The sequence below is a fragment of the Excalfactoria chinensis genome, chromosome Z (genome assembly GCF_039878825.1).
Source record: "Excalfactoria chinensis isolate bCotChi1 chromosome Z, bCotChi1.hap2, whole genome shotgun sequence".
NCBI classification, from domain to species: Eukaryota; Metazoa; Chordata; class Aves; order Galliformes; family Phasianidae; genus Excalfactoria; species Excalfactoria chinensis.
Window position 1 is genome coordinate 27,127,997 of NC_092857.1, and position 16,603 is coordinate 27,144,599.

At 36.9% G+C, this 16,603-nt stretch overlaps 1 protein-coding gene across 2 annotated transcripts in view; it reads left to right on the forward strand.

Moving 5' to 3' along the window:
- Positions 1-16,603, forward strand: part of UHRF2 (ubiquitin like with PHD and ring finger domains 2) — a 75,405-nt gene that overhangs the window by 7,648 nt on the left and 51,154 nt on the right. For both annotated transcript variants that reach the window (XM_072359230.1, XM_072359231.1), the window contains exons 2-3: positions 6,616-6,858; positions 11,724-11,983. In XM_072359230.1, the coding sequence (XP_072215331.1) occupies positions 6,616-6,858; positions 11,724-11,983 (503 nt within the window). The remainder of the gene's footprint in view (positions 1-6,615; positions 6,859-11,723; positions 11,984-16,603) is intronic.

Sequence of the window (16,603 nt, forward strand, 5' to 3'; positions counted from 1 at the left end):
ACTTTATCTTCCAGCTAGAAATTAGTGAACCTGTTAGTTCCTGTAATGGAATTGAGACTTCCATATAAGAAAATCTTAACTAAACTAACAAGTTTTTTGTATCTCGCTGTAATGAAAAAGTACTGGTGCTACTGCATAAGGTTTACTGATCCTGAGGAAAACATGCAGAGTCAAGTTAACATTCATCAGCTTAATAGAGAAGTACTTAGTTACCAGTTGAGCCTTCCTCAAGTTCTTGTTACTGGTGGTGGCCAGCTGGTAGAATGTCAGTCTACACTGGGGCTTCCCCCAGCAGATACTGGTGGCAGGTGGCCAGTAAGATATCCGAGCAACTCTAGTCCTTCTGCCATGTATGTAACGGCAAGAAACAGTTGCATTCAAGTAAGCAAGGTCATTCACAGAAACCAAGGCTTACTTAGCTGCAGCTAAGAGCAGTTTCTCACAAATTTCTTTTAGCTAATGCAGAAACTAGAAGCAGTTCACTTGTTCCCAAGTTAAATAGCTCTTTCTTGCAGGCTAGTTGCCTGTTCAGACTGTGATCTGTATTTTTCCCAGCGCTCACCCAGAGATACAGGAAGAAATAATTATTTGCAGCACCTGGAGATAATACTTAAAAAAAACAAAAAACCCAAAAACAACAACAACAACAAAAAAAACAAACTTGAGTTTTGGATGTGACTGTTGAAGAGCTGTGTGTTGAGACTGAGAATGGTTACTTTCACCTTGGTCTGATTAAGTCAAGAAGTTTAAGATGATCAGAGGGCTGGAGCACCTTTCTTATGAGGAAAGGTTGAGGGAACTGGGCTTGTTTAGCTTAGAGAAGGGAAGGCTCTGGGGAGACCTCATGTGGCCTTCCAGTACTTGAAGGGAGTGTATAAACAGGAGGGGAAGTAATGGTTTATGAAGGTGGACAGTGATAGGGCAAGCGGGAATCGTTTTAAATTAAGACGGGAGGTTTAGGTTAGATATTAGGAGGAAGCTTTTCACTCAGAGGGTGGTGATGCACTGGAACAGGTTGCCCAAGGAGGCTGTGGATGCCCCATTCCTGGAATGCATTCAAGGCCAGGCTGGATGTGGCTCTGGGCAGCCTTGTCTGGTGGTTGATGACCCTGCACATAGCAGGGGGTTTGAAACTGGATGATCATTGTGGTCCTTTTCAACCCAGGCCATTCTGTGGTTCTATGAGAAGTCTTTTTCTGGAAGCTTTCAACTGTTTTCATGTTGACAGTAATCTTGTACACTGGATTTTTTTATTTTTTAATTCTAGCAAGTCCAAACCATAAGGTAGAATTTAGTAGTACCACTGGTACACTCTGCATACAGTTTCTTAGTAATGGTGTTAAAAAAAATCCTTTCGTTGGAGGCTGTGGCCTTAAACTAGGCTTCCATGCTTATATTTAGTAGGAAAAGAGTAGAAGTTAATCATGTTGATTGAGTTCCCAGGTGACTAATGTGCGTTTATCATGGTGTGTTTACTGAGATTGATGTGCAGTTACAGACAGTATAATCAACAGGAATCTGCAATGTCTTCCTAGGTTGTGTATCTTCTCTAGCTTGTGGGACTTTCTCTTATGTATGGGCTTGAGCAAACAGTATTTATGCTGTTTGTGCGGTGATAACAGCTTGGCATTTTAATTCAAAGAAAGACTTCCTTAAATATTTGGCATTTCACTGTGTTGTCCTCTGTCAGAGTTCCTCTTGCAGTGTCCTTTTTGCTGAGTACTGTGGGAGTCCGTGTAGGACTATGGTATTTGTTGAGGTTATGAGTGACTAAAAGTAAGGTGTTCTTATATCATCCAGTAGGCCTACAGGCTAAGTGTCTGTGCTGTACTGAAGGTTACTGAAATTTTCTTGACCTGAGATGGTCCCATTGGTCCCACAACTCAGTGTTTCAAATTGTATTTTTCCGTTGGGCTTTTTGTTGTTAGAAACTGATTGGAGATGCGTTTGAAGTGCTCTATAAAAGCACCAAGTGGAATTCACAATTTCAGCAGCCCCATATACGAGAAGAGCAAAGTATATACAGTAGTCTTCAGGCTGAAAATAGCAGTATCTGATAGTCTACTTTAATTGCCCTTAATGAGTGCCTGGGAGGAAGTTTTAGGTTCTATTTTTTTCAAACTAACTTGGCTTTAGTGCCTGTTAGCTAATCCGAACTTAAACTATTTGCTCTTCTGCTTTTCATGTTAAAGAAATTTGTAGAGAGTGTGTAATGCCTGTGTAAAAGATTGAAGTCACCTGACTTTTCAACTTACTACTTTTAATTAAAGAGCTCTGCTGCATTCCATATTCCTTTCAAGTTTATTGCTAGATCTAATTCTTGGAAAGTAAAGCACCAGAAGATGCTCAGAAGCACACCTCCATGAATGATTAAAGATCTTGTTTTCCATGTTGAGTGACTGGATTAAGTTGACCTAGGAGCTTAGCCACTTGGATCGCACGTTAAAAACAGCACTCCAGTGCTTCCTTAGGATTTCTCCGTGTGTGCCGTAATAACACATAATAAGCTGTGATTCTGCTGGTACTTATAGACAAATTAATGGTATTAATTAATATGAATGTTAATTATATGGGTCACTTATTGGACATCTTTTTGAAACAGTCATGATATACTGCACTCTGCGTGATCATTTCAAGTTTAACTGTAGTTTCTGCATGCTTTTAAAGTCATTTACGGCCTGATATTACAGGACATAGTTCTAACAGAGGTTATAGGTATCAGTTCCAGTATTGCGTTGCTATAGCCACTCTTGTGTAGTAGTATAAGCACAGTGTTGGCTTACTTTTAAGTATTTATAACAACCTTCTACTACAGAAAAGTACTTTAAATTGATAGTCTCTAACGCTAGGAAAATAAATTTAAAGGGTATAACCTGTTTCTGTACTTAACATATTTGTGATTTGTTAAAAGGGCTACTAGATACCATAAATCTAACTGCTATTCGGTGACACTTTCAATATTATTCTAAATAATTTAATGAGATCTTAAATGCTTCTGAAGCTTGCCAGTCGCAAAGAGAACGAAAACTGAAAGTGGCATCTGCTGCTTAGTAACAACAGTTCTCATGGCTGTAGTGTCAGATGAGCTAGCAAAAAAATCATAAATTAAATTGCCTGTTTAGTTATTTTTGCTTTTGTACAGGCTTTAACGGCCCATTAAGAAGTTGAGATATAGCTTGACTGTCTAGTATTTGCCTGATTACTTTTGCTTGTCATTTGTGTTTATGAACTTGGTAATAACAAGTGTCCTTAAGCACTCAGTGATTGAAAAAGTGAGTAATATTTCTTTCTTTTCCCTTAATGTGCTGTGCTGTCCGGGCAAATGTATTCTCAGGGATTCCTGTTAGTAGCTTTATATAGCACAGTGGGATGAGTTTTCTATATATTTTTACAAGAAGTGTTCTTAGAACTGAGCATATTGCAAAGGTGACTGTGGAATTAGTGGTTCAGCACCCATTCCAATGAATAACCATAGTATTTTTGAAGTAGTTTTTCTACTTGCATGTTGGATAGTTAGTTTTTCTGAGAGGTTACCTGGGATTTGATTCAATAGCGCTTCCATGAATTTTGATAACGCAGGGCAGTGTTTGTAGGGGATATGAGGACTGTATTCTGGGATGGTTTTAAAATTTTCAATTTGGCAGAACAGATATGCTGGAGGGTGATTTGATATGTTATTGTTTTCTTGCTATCGTGGTATGAGTATATGACCTTAGTAGCCAAGTTTTTTGTTATATTAACATCAGAGTAGTGTCAAGAGTAATTCAAGAAGCACTGTCTTGCAGTTCTTCATTCTTTTAGTTGTTGCACAAAGCTCTTTAAATGCTGGTTGTTTTCCAACTTATTACTCCTAATCTTTCGATTTTCAGTGATGCAGTAATGCTGTGAGTACAGGTATACTTGCAGATCCACACATTAGTTAGATTAATTTACATCAGATTACATGTGAGCTTGATTTTTATTAGTTTTTGTTCGGTTAGAACACAAGAACAACCTTTTTCACAGAATAAGGCAGTGTTACAAGTCATTGACTTGGTCTAAATTTACACCCTTGCTAATATTCTAGGAACGTGTTTTTGCTCATAGTAAAAACAGATGCCCTTTCCCTGACTATCACTTTACCAGACTCCATATCCTGCCTCATTTGAAGTCGGTAATCTTATCTTTGATAGTTTGCTTTCAGATTTAAACATGATATCACTAGTCATAGATCAGTCTACAGTCATAAACTACTCCTAAAAAGAAAACTTACTTTAAAAAAAATGAACAGGAAACCTAAACAAACTGAGAACTGAATGCTAATTCATTATAAATGACTTGGAAATCACTGGTTTATTCTGACCATTTAGTTTATGCTAATCAGATCTGACTTTGATGATTCTTGTTCAGGAGTGAGAAGTCCTTATATGATAATTAGCATGTGGATCATTGGAAAAGGCTTCTTTTTCAAGATATAGCATAGGTGTATGTGTCCCTCAGAACATAGTGAATGTTCCTAGACAGACTACTTGTAATTCAAGTATTCTCCTTTCTTTAACTCTTCCTCATGCTAACAGACATAACTTATTTTTGGACAGAATATACAAATTAATCTGAGTCATGATTAATAAATAAATCACAGTTCATAGAATCATTGAATCATTTGAGTTGGAATGGGCTGTTAAAGGTCATCTGGCCCAACTCCCCAGCAGCAAACTGGGAGATGGGCAACTAGATAAGGTTTCTATTACTAGGCATTGTATTTTGTGCTTGACTGTTAACACTACTTAATCATGGTAGAATATTCAAGCTGTTCAGATTTAGTTCTTCACTGACTTGGCTTGAGACTTCAGATATTTTGGGGTACTACTTATTTTTTGTCAGCCTATACGTGCTGCAGATCAGTAATGGTATTTATTTATTTATTTTGTTCCCGCTTGTATGTTGCCTATATATTTCCAGTATACGAGAAGCACGGTACTTCACTCATCACTACAGTAGCTGCCAGAAGCTTTTCTTATTCTGTGAGTTTCTGGAAATTATGCTCTAGAACATCTATCAGAGATTGTCCAGTCTAGCTGGAGTAGACAAGATGAAGCAAAAGTTCTGTTGTCTCCAGTTATATCTGATTTGTTATTTCAGTAGTGGTCTATATTTTGGAAGTACTGCTGATTTATTTATTTTACTTTAAGATATAGGGTGAGATTTTATAATGAGACATTCCAAAAACAAATTGTTTGCAGAAGGATTGAGTCTTCAAAATGAGCCTAGAATAATGTGAATAAACAGCGCCAGAAAGTCATTGAACTATGTATCGTTTTTGCCTTATCAAATGCATCATTGCAAGATAGTAATCAATATTTGTTTTGGGTTTATGTATATTTTAAATGCAATAATCCCCTCCCTTCCCGCCTCCCCCTCTTTTTTTTTTTTTTTTTTTTTTTTTTTTTTTTTTTTAGCTTTAATAACCTTAACAATAATACAAACTTTTGGTAGCATGAAAAGCTCACAAATATGGGTAAATATGGGTTGTCATAGAGCTGCAAGGACTTTTGTATTCTGTGTATTCAAGACTTGTCAAAAGTGAGGGGTTCTGCGACATGGTGGGTGGAGAAAGGTTAGCTGAACTTGGATAAGCAGCGTGCTACTTGGTATGAAGCTCTAGGGCTCTGGGTACCTGAGTAAGTGTTGTCAGTCACCTGTAGAAGAATACTTGAGATTTGAATGTATTTGATAGTAAAACTGTTTGGGCATATCATCAAGATCTTTAGTATACCTTGTGTCCACCGGGTTTGAAAACTTTCAGCTGAACATGGGTAGTTCCCATAGTTTTCAGGCAGACATGGGACAGTTGTTCTGCTGGGGGCACTACAGAGAATAATCAGTAGCCTAACTGTATTTAGTTGTACTTGCTTTAGGCTTTTGTAACCAAACAATGAACTAAATATCTGGAGTCTCATTTGTGACTTCAGTGCACTCTGCTTTAGGGGAATGCACACTTCATCAACTGCAGGTAACTACAGAGCACTGTGGGTATAGTAGTTAGCAGGAGTAAGGACAGTAATCAATTATTATTAATTTATTTTCACACAGGTCTTACCATTATGGAAGGAAAGCTGACTGAGTACAGCTTTTGCCTCTAACTGTACTTCATCCTTCTATGTGGGTGTTGTTTTTTTTTTGCCTTGAAGAGGCAAAGAGGATGAAGGAATAAACTTTCACTCCCCTTTTGTCTGTCCTGAGATCATTTTAGTGTAATAGAAGACTACCAGTGAGAAGGTTGAGATTTCCTTCCTAGTTCTGTCCTTGCTGCTTCTTCATCCTTCCTGCTTTTTTTTTTTTTCTACTATAAAAAAGAAGATACAAAGTCTGTAAAAAGATGTCTGTTTCTAACTTTACACTCTCAGTGATATTTTTTTTAATTTTGGTTTAATCATGGTCCCAGGTAATCTGATCAATTTACTGTTGCGTTTACTGAAGACACAGGCTTTTGTTTACCTCAAATAGTTGGTTTGTCTCTTAAATAAATTTGACACAATTTTATTGTTTGTGTAATTTTTGTCTATAAAAGGAAATCTTGTAAACTAGTTATTTACCTCAAGGTGGAATTTTACAACTGTAGTTTTCTTTTGACAGCTAGAAGATGGACACACGTTATTTGACTACAATGTTGGACTCAATGACATTGTTCAGCTTTTGATACGTTCTGAATCTGAAGCTCCTGCCTCAGCTTCTATGACTGATCAAGATGGAGAAGTCAATCCCTGTGCTATTTCTAACTGTAAGAACAAAGTAAAAAAACCAAGTAGTGGATCACCCAGTCAGCCTTCTACATCATCTCGCTCGTTTCTCATTGATCCAGGCATAGGATTGTACAAGGTATGTACAGGCTTTAAAAACGGAAAACTTGCCTTATACTTTCAAATTTGGTTTTATTGTTCAAGTTTTGTCTTTTCTTTTAAATCATATATAGACATGTGTACATCTAAGTATATATGTATACGTATAGATGTCTTTATTACTATCTTTCATGATCTGATGTAATTTCCCACTTGGATGAAATTAGACTGATCTTGTGTTGGTATCTCTGGTCTGTGAAGCTTCACTGATGAATATATTTTGTATATTAGTATTTAGTTGATTAGAAGAACTGACTTAAGGAGGCATGAAATAGTAAAAATTTTGAGAGTGTGGTGTTTTCAAAATTCAGTCATCTGGATCAGGCAATCTGATCTTCAGGAGTTATTTGAGGGTAGTTCTAAAATGGCCTCATTTAAGGTCGTGTGTCTGTACCAGGCTGTGGTAGGCTTTGGGTGTGTTTGTTAACTGTGATAAAACAAGTTTAGGAGAAAATATTTTATGTCCTCCAGTAGGTTTAAGATACCTGTGAAATAATAGCGTTCTCTGTAAACTGAGGAGAAAAAGCCACAGGGAGGGAAATCTGTGGAAAAAGTGTAACTTTTCCAATATTAATTATTTTCAGTCTTACTGAATACTGGTTTAAATAGTTTATCTCACATTGATAAGCATTACTATAGAAATTTATATGTGATACAACAGATGTGGCTTTATTGCTTTATTTAGTAATCACGATTTTTTAATTTCCAGTTTGTACCTTTCATAATTTTTCCATATTGTTATGTAGGATTGCATTAGGATAACAGAAACTTAATTTAAACTGAAAATGGGCAATTTCCAGTTTACTAGGTAGCTGAGTATTGCAAATGATGTATATATGCAGGTAATGGTAGCATTGTGCTTTACTGAAAAGTATCTGTGTTGGTTTTTTTGTGTAATTGTGTACATTTTTCAGCAAGAGAAAAGAAATTTGAGGCTGCCATACTTCTACAACTTTGTCTTATTTGTAGGAATGTGCTTATTCAGACACGTCATCTAGGTGGGAAACTGGGTTAGTTTGATTTAAACTGTTACACAAGGCTTCAGATGTTAAGAAGTGTTAATTTACAATGTATTCCAGCAGCACTCTGTGCAATGAGTTTTATAGCTCATTGTCAAAAAATGAGTGAGATGTGAAATTGACATCTTAAAAATATTAGGACATGAGATTGTATTCTTCCTTCCTTTCTTTTTAGTCTCCATCCATTACAACAAAAATAAACCCAGTTCTTCAGTTATGATGTTTTACTCTTTATGCTTTTGGTTTATATGTAATTGGATAGGGAGAACGCTGGAGAGATGGAAGGTCATAGAGGGTAAGTTGATCAAAGTAAAGGAATGTTGAAGCATATCTTAAAGAATGCTAAATGGTAATCAGTTTCTCATAAGTGTTGTTTATTTATTTGTTTCGTTTCTGGAATTAAAACAAAATGGAATGGTAATATTAACAAACATAGTCAAGGATACCCTGTCTCTCAAGTTGCATGGAAATTCTGCTGTCTGTAATAATAGAGACCTAGCATTTTCTCCTTAGTAGTTATAGTATATCTAGAGAGAAAATAATCGGTGGAAGGGTACAATCATTCTGATCTTAGCTGTTCTGCAGACAACAGTAGGTACACCAAGAGTATTTCTGCTTGTAGAATCAGAAAACTTTAAGAATTTTGACAAGTAATGTAATTCAAACAGAGAAGATTTGTTTAATAAAAGCCAACAAAAAGCCCGTAATATAAGGCATGTCAGATGGCTAAATACATGGATTAATTTTGTTACTTTGTGTTTTTTGATCAGACAATAAGGAGCTGTCTAGTTATAGGAAGAAATAATCTTTTACTTACAATTTTTTTTATAGCTGAACAAAGTCTTGTGCATCCCTGGATGTCTGTCTGCAGCTAGATTCAAGATGCACGGTACTTGGTGTTTAGAGCAGCGTCAGTCACTGTGCCCTCCTTTGTGGTTTCAGTGACCAAGAAGATGTGTAGCCAGTATGGAGTCTGTCATTTAAAAAAAAAAAAAAAAAAAAAAAGTTATAATTAAAGTTATAATTATTGTTAGATAGTTAGAATGATGATTTAAACAGGGTTTAAATGTGTTCAGCTTTAATCTTGTGTTGAGCAGGAATGTGGACTGTAGATCTTCTGAGGTACCTTAAAACTTAGTGACTGGTGAAAATCAGAATACATTTTTCTTTTTCTCCCCTCAGCTTGCACCATCACTTTTTGTTGCTGAGCCTTCCACAGGTTTCCTGTGCTCCTTTCCAGAGTTCCTGTGAGTTATTCTGTAGTATCAGTTTGATTGAACCAGAAACATCCTATTGAACAGTATGGATATTTACTCTTACTAAATTGTATGCCTACACTTAAACTGCAGCAGCAATTATTAATTGTCTCATTGTCAATCTTTATAATTTGGTGCAAATTTTGAAGTAGTTCATGTGAAGTTTTCAGACACACAATTAACACACAACAATTGATGAGGTTATAGAGTTTTGTAGCATCATAAAAGGGGATCAGCTGGAAGGGGCTTTTAAGATCATCGAATTCAACCCCTCTGCTTAGAGGTAGGCATGCCTCCCACTAGATCAGGTTGCCCAAAGCCCCATCCAGCCTGGCCTTGAATGCTTCCAGGGAGAGGGCTTTCACAACCTCACTGGGCAACCTGTTCCAGTGCCTCACCATCCTCGCTGACACTTCACCTCGTCCTGTCACTACATTCCCTTATAAAATGTCTCTCCCCAGCTTTCCTGCAGGGCCCCATTTAGGTACTGGAAGGCTGCTATATGGTACCCCCAGAGCCTTGTCTTTTCCAGGCTGAAAAGCCTTAGGTCTTTTTGCCTGTTCTCGCTGGGGAGGTGCTTCAGCCCTCTGGTCATCTTCATGGTCCTCTGGGCCTGCTCCAGCAGCTCAGTGTCCTTGTGCTGGGGGCTGCAGAACTGGATGCCGTACTATGGGTGGGATTTCACAAAGCAGAGCAGAGGGGCAGAATCATGTCCTTCAACCTGCTGGTCATGCTTCTTTTGATGCAAGTCAGACTACGATTGGCCTTCTGGGCTGTAAGTACACATTGCCAGCTTGTATTGAATCTTTCATCAACTGACACTTTCAGATCCTTCTCCTCGGGGTTGCACTTGTGTCATTCTCTGCCCAACCTGTATCTGTGCTTGGGATTGGCTGGATGCAGGTTCAGGACCTTGCGCCTGGCCTTGTGGAACTTCAAGAGGTTGTTGTCAGCCTTCCTCTCAAGCCTGTCCAGGTCCCTTTGGATAGAATCCCTTCCCTTTAGCACGTCAGCTGCACCACTCAGCTTGGTGTTTGCAAACTTGCTGGTGATTTCATACCAGGAAGAAGGACAGAGATGTTTTCTGTTTGAATAACAGATCTATAAACAAATCTCAAAATCTAGCTTGGTTTCTTCCTTACCTTAGAACTTCAACTGTGCTTGGGTTGTTGTTTACTTTTGTGGATCTTTTGTTTCTTATGGAAAATATTCTTCATGTGCAACTTGATTCCAAGCTCCTGTTCTTCAGAAAATATTCCAACTAGTCATTTCCCAGGTTATAATCAGTGGAAAATACTTACTTCAGAACAATCTTGCATAAATCAGAATGGACCACCTTTCGTTGAATTCTCTGACGTGGTCTGGATCTTTTTTTGGGGAACAGTGATAACTGCTTGTTAAACTGTGACGTGGTGTTCCCAGTGGTACGTAGTAATACTTTTTGCCCTCGTGCTTTGCAAGGGTGGGAAGTCAGTTTTATGAGTATGCATATTATGGTCTGAAAGGAGTGGGAATTATGGTTTGAAGGGGATTACAGGAGGTTGCATTGAATTCTATTTTTTTAACGTAGTGATGAAGGTGGCTTGGCTGATGCAGCTTTTCTGGCACTTGTCTCAAAAAGTAGCAGTGGAAGGAATCTTTAGTAGTGTCCCAACTATGTTTTTGAGAGAAGAAGAAATACCTTATGCTACAACTAATTTGAGCACTTAGAATCATATGGATATGGTTTTTTGGAGGCATCCTTACAGAACTGTTATTACAGAAGTGTGGTCATTTATTTATTTTTACGTATTTAAGATGGTTCTGAAATTCTTTGTTTTACGTGACTGAAGTATTCATCCTGATAAAATGCTGTACTTTTGATACTGTAGCTTGTAAGGATAAAATGATTAAGAACATGTTTTTAGTTTTACATGGGAGAAAGAAGACGATTGATTTTTAAGAAAATGACCAGAAAGTGAAGAGTATAATATTAAGTATGATCTAGATGTTGTTTTCTTGGGTTAAATTTGTTATCTCATGTTCAGATTCCTAAGGAATGCATAATTCTAATTAGAAGTTATTGAATGTGTGTTTGCTTATTTGTGTTTTGTCTTGCCCCTCTCAAAATACATGAGTTGGGGGTTGGACTCAGTCTCTGGAGGTCCCTTCCAAGCCCTATGATTCTGTGATTATTAAAAGATAGCTTTTGGGGATGATAATTATGTCTCTACTGCTAGAGGCTCTAGGTTGTAAGCTGCACATGGACTTGTGCAACCTGGTTTAGCTGACCGTGGATTGAGCAGAGGGATAGAGTAGATGATCTCCAGAGGTCAATTCTAGCCTGGTGATTCTGTGATTCATCCTGCTACCAGAGTTTAGTGATATAAGAATGCAATATTGAATGTGCAGTGTATTAATGAAGACTGCATGTTAACTTCAGCTTGCTCAAGCTAAATGAGTTAATGTTGTTGAATGTTTTACAGATTAAGGTTAATAAGGTTAAGCAGTTTTATAGTAAGTTGCCTTATTTATTCTTAATTGATACCGTAGAAGAGAAGCATAAGCTCATTATTGAATTTTCTTTTCAGATAAATGAGTTGGTGGATGCACGTGATGTCAGCATTGGAGCCTGGTTTGAAGCTCATATAGAGAATGTTACCCGAGCAACAAAGGGACATAAGAATGGTAAAGCTCAAGGAAAGAGCAGTAATACTTACAAAAGGACTAATGGAAGCTTAAGTCAAGATCATTCTAGAGAGAATGCAAATAATTTGGACAGTGCACCATCTACATCTTATTCAGACTGTATGGACACTGAAGAAGCTATTTATCATATCAAGTATGATGAGTAAGTGCTCCTGATACTATTTTGAGGACATCACATACTGTTATTTGGTTTGCATAAACCGAGAATCTCTTGAAGAAACTTGTAATCAAAGAATGCAAGTTCAGTATCACAACCAAGAAAGAATATTAAAATATTTAAACACTTTTCGGTTGGATATAGTGAGTATATTGGGAGCTCTGTTATTTTCATGCCTAAATAATCAGGTACTAATTTGTCTTTATGAAACATAAAATCCATCCTTTGTATGTGAGAAGAAGGAATTATTTAAATGAATTTTCACTATTTTTTTTCCAAGCAAAATATCATTTCTCTGTTCTCTGTGCATATTCAGTTCCTCTCATTGCAGCTGACGTTGTAGTCTCGTATGAGCAAATTTGGGCATGCAATTTTGCTGAACTTTATTCTAAGTCAAATAGTTATACACAAAACGGCAGGTCTGTATTGCTGGCAAAGGATTCTTGTAGAGAACTTGATGACGTGAGTGCATCAGATTGATTCTGAATTGGACTGAGGTCACTAAGGGAGAGCTGTGTTTTCCTTGTGGCTGTTTTTTTGTTCTTTTTGTTTTGGTTTGGTTTTTTGTTCTTTTTTTTTTTTTTTTTTTTTTTTTTCCAGTAAAAATACTGCACCTGCAGTGTTTGGATTGGAGTAACCCTTCAAATTGCTTGCTAAGTTTTAAGAGGTTTATTTTGCACCATTTCATTCACTGGAGAAATTGGCCTTGAATATTTTTATTTATCTATCTATTTATTTATTTATTTTACTCTTTAGGTAATGTTTGCTGAAACATCAAGTCAAATATCTGAATGAGTTGAATTGTTGAGAATTTTAAATTTTTGTTACTGAGAAGAGTAGAAATACTGCAGTTTATGCAGTCTGAGCTTGATGTAAAGAAATGCAAAGTATATTTGGTATGAACTAGATTTCCAAAAGATGTTTCTAGAGCAGCTATTTTAACTTTAGTTATTTTAATGTGTAACTCAATCTGCTTTTGCGAGGAAAAATAAAAATATTTCAGACTTGAATAGAGTACACTTTGTTGTTCTTGTTAGTAGCAGCTACAACTTCACAGACTTTTTAAACTCTTAAATTCAGAAATGAAATTGTGTTTATAACTGTGTAAGTTAAGGTATTCAACTTTTTACTTGAAACTTCCTAATTTTCTAATCTTTTACCAGATACTGAAATACATGGAAAGAATTTATTCAAGAAATACGATCAAAATATTGCTATTGCAATCGTGTGCATTGTGGTGTAATTTGTAAGTCTTAGCTTAAAGATTTCCTTTAACAGTGTAGATACATACAATTGAGCCATTGACAACATTTTTAGAAATATTTGTGACTGTAAGAGGAATTACGCTGCTCTTGTGAATGGTTCGGTTTCTTCCATGAGCTAGAGTGCTGAAGTAGAAAATGTTGCTCAACATGTCTGATTTTATTTGCCATACCCATACTGAAAAATAGAGTTGGTCTTTCCTTATGTGTACTCTAGCAAGTAGAGACAATCATCTTCTTACCGCTGCTATCCATGATCTTACAGTATGTTCCTTGCCAGCAAAATTAGATAAAACGTAGAAAAATAATGTTGCAATAAAGTAGATCATAGCCTTTTATCACTAATTCACTTTAGTGTATTGAATGCTTAAACTTTCAGAAACAAACTGTGGGAAGGCTTTTTTGGCAAGGAAGACTTGAACTTCTATCAGTTACCTTGTTTTAGGGGAATATTGCCGACCCTTATTGCAAATGTTTCACTTTTCTCTTTTAGTGCTAATAGTTATGTGTTTTTGTAGCACTTGATTTGCATACATTAGTATTTACCTCTTTGTAGACCACATTTGTGTCATGCTGCCTATATGTTTCCTATGGGTATATAGAGAAAGCATGATGTACTTTCCATTGAAATTCCTCTCTGCTCCAGAATTTGTCATGTCTATTTTAACTTCTCACTTCTTTGAGGTTCGTATTCTGTATTTTTCTTCTGCACGGTTATTTGTTCCTGGATGTTCCTGGCTTTTTTAGGTTAAGCCTGTGTGTTTTGCTACCTCACTTATTTACCATTGTCTTGTCTTTTCTTACTGTGTTGCGTCTTGAGGGAGCTATTCTCCAGCTCTTGAAGGATATGATTCTCTTAGGTGGGGTAATTTCAGCTCTGCCTTGTATATTCTTGCAAGTGATGAAAACACTTGCCAGAAACAGAATAAAAATGGCTAGGAGAGTGGAAATCATAAGCCTGGTATGGGTAAGGCTATCAAAATTACTTGAATACACTGAAAAGATGTCAGAGGTGGACGCACATCCACAGCTTGTTAAATTGTCACTGTTGCTTATGTTTTCCCTCTGCTAGTTTGGAAGAAAATCTTACCAAAAATGTAACAGCTGAAGGACACAGCACGTGTAGTGCGTTATATTGATCTGTTTCACTTCTTTCTCTCTGAGACTTGGTGATAAATAGCAACTACTCTTTATTATGCCATTAAAAAAAATAATAATATAAAAAAATTTGGTGGTAGACGTAATCTGATATGAAAAAAATGTTCATACATCCTTTCCTTCTTTTTTCCCACTTGATACTTGGAACCCATAGTGCTTATAGCAGTGCTTACATGAGAGTACAGAGGATACCATGCAACCCCATCTCAGGAACAACTTTCTGTCATTGTAAGTGAAGTCCTTAAGTGCAGACCTGAGCTGCTTTGCTGTCTCTTGATACGCACAGATCCTGCATATCTTAAATGAAGGACTGAAACTGTTGCTTCCTTTTTTTTTTTTTTTTTAGCAGACTCAGTGTTCACGCTGTATTCACAGGTTTGGTACAGATTTGTGCATTGTTTGGCACATCTGTCTGAGAAGTCTGTTGCTGGGAATTTTACTCAAAAGTGGTTCTTCACCTCAGTCATTCTCTTGTACTACCACCTCTCAGGAAAGTGCATCATTAAGCTACACCACTTCAGTAATTTATACCAAAGCACGCTTCTGCTTTCAGATTTTCAGGTTGATGAGAAAAATCTGTTGGAGCAAAGAACTGATTAAGATTTCTTTTAGCCAAAATGTTGCTAGAAATTGTGCCTATCGATTTCAGTAAGGGTTAACATTGCCCCAGCTATTGATTGTACTTAATTCTGTAGCTGCGCGTCATAGTCCAATCTTAATTGGATGCCAGTGTATTCCACACTTGATCCTTGATAAAGTTAATGTAGCATCAACAGATTACAGGTAAATTCTGGGTTTGTTTTCATAGATGGAAATATTTGTTAGTCTGTCAAGTAAAGAATCCAACTACTAATTCTTTTTCAACGAGTTAACTTTTGGATCATTCCTTGGAATTACTCTTCTTAGAGGCTGAGGCAGGTTCTGTCCCTTTCTTAAGTGGTTTTAGCAGTGGTGCTGCTTGATTCATATATTAGTCTTGCACAAGCCTTTACAGTTCCATGATTGGTAAAAGTAATTCTTGGGCTGAACAGTTTCACAAGTGTACCTCTTCATGATGGTCAGGGTTCTCATTCCTTTGTTCGTTCTGTTTCCTGTTTAAGTAGCATACTTAAAGTGAATATGAGAGGGAACGCACAATGACGAAGCTTTTCTAGGAAGGACTGCATTGAAGAAAAATGAACCTTTGTGGATAAGGGCTCAGAATAACTTTCACAATTGTAGTTGCCTTATGACTAAACAAGATTTACTTTCATCTGTGACTACTAGTGATGTGAATAAAGGGCTATCCCTTTATTTTGAAAGGTTTTAAAACACAAATGGTACTTGTTTAAGAGCACAGTTTTCATTAAAGTAGTAAGTTTTATCAATTCTGAGCTTCACTTGGCCTTTGGTACCAACTTTGGTATTTAGTTGTGGAAATACTGCTTTTACCTGTTAAGGCCTTCCTCTGTAGTGAGTTTAACACAGTCTTTTGCCTAGAGGCAGTTCTTCTTGCAGGTGTTTCCTGTTTCTACAACCGTTGTCATTTTCCCTTTCTGCCACTTTATTCACTGTATTTCTGCTTCACCTTTGCAGGGGTTAAGGTTTTTAGTGATGGTTTTTGATACTAAGGTTAAGGTGTGCTGTCATTTTTCATACTTTACTATCATCCATTTCTTCTGCCTCAAGCAACTGTTTTTTAATACGAAGAGAATGTGAACCTGTCTTTAACGTGACTCAGCTTTTTTCTCTTTGAAAGGACTTGTGACAAATCCTATGTATGTTTGGATCCTAAAGTTAACAGGACCGCAGGTAGTCAGCAGAGTTTGTTTACCAGCTTAAGAATTACTAACTATATGAGGAGCAGGGCACTCAATAGTTTCTTAATACAGCAGAGATATTTATATTGCTATAATGTAAAAGCGTACAATTTTTTGTTAGTGTCTTCATTTTGTACTTATTTCTTGTGCAGTTCAGGTTATAGTTTAATGTTCGGGAGACAGTTCTCTCACTAAGTGTTGGTTAGCTCTTCCTGAAGCAGTTGAAAGACTTGTTGATTTATGAGCAGATGCTGCCTTTTCCTTCCTGCTCCAGTTTTCCTTGGTAAGTCACATGTAATGAAGGACTTCCATTAAGGAAGCACTCAACACAATAGTTGTGGGAAGACTAGCAATGTCTGCAGCCTGAGAAGTGCCAATATGCTTAT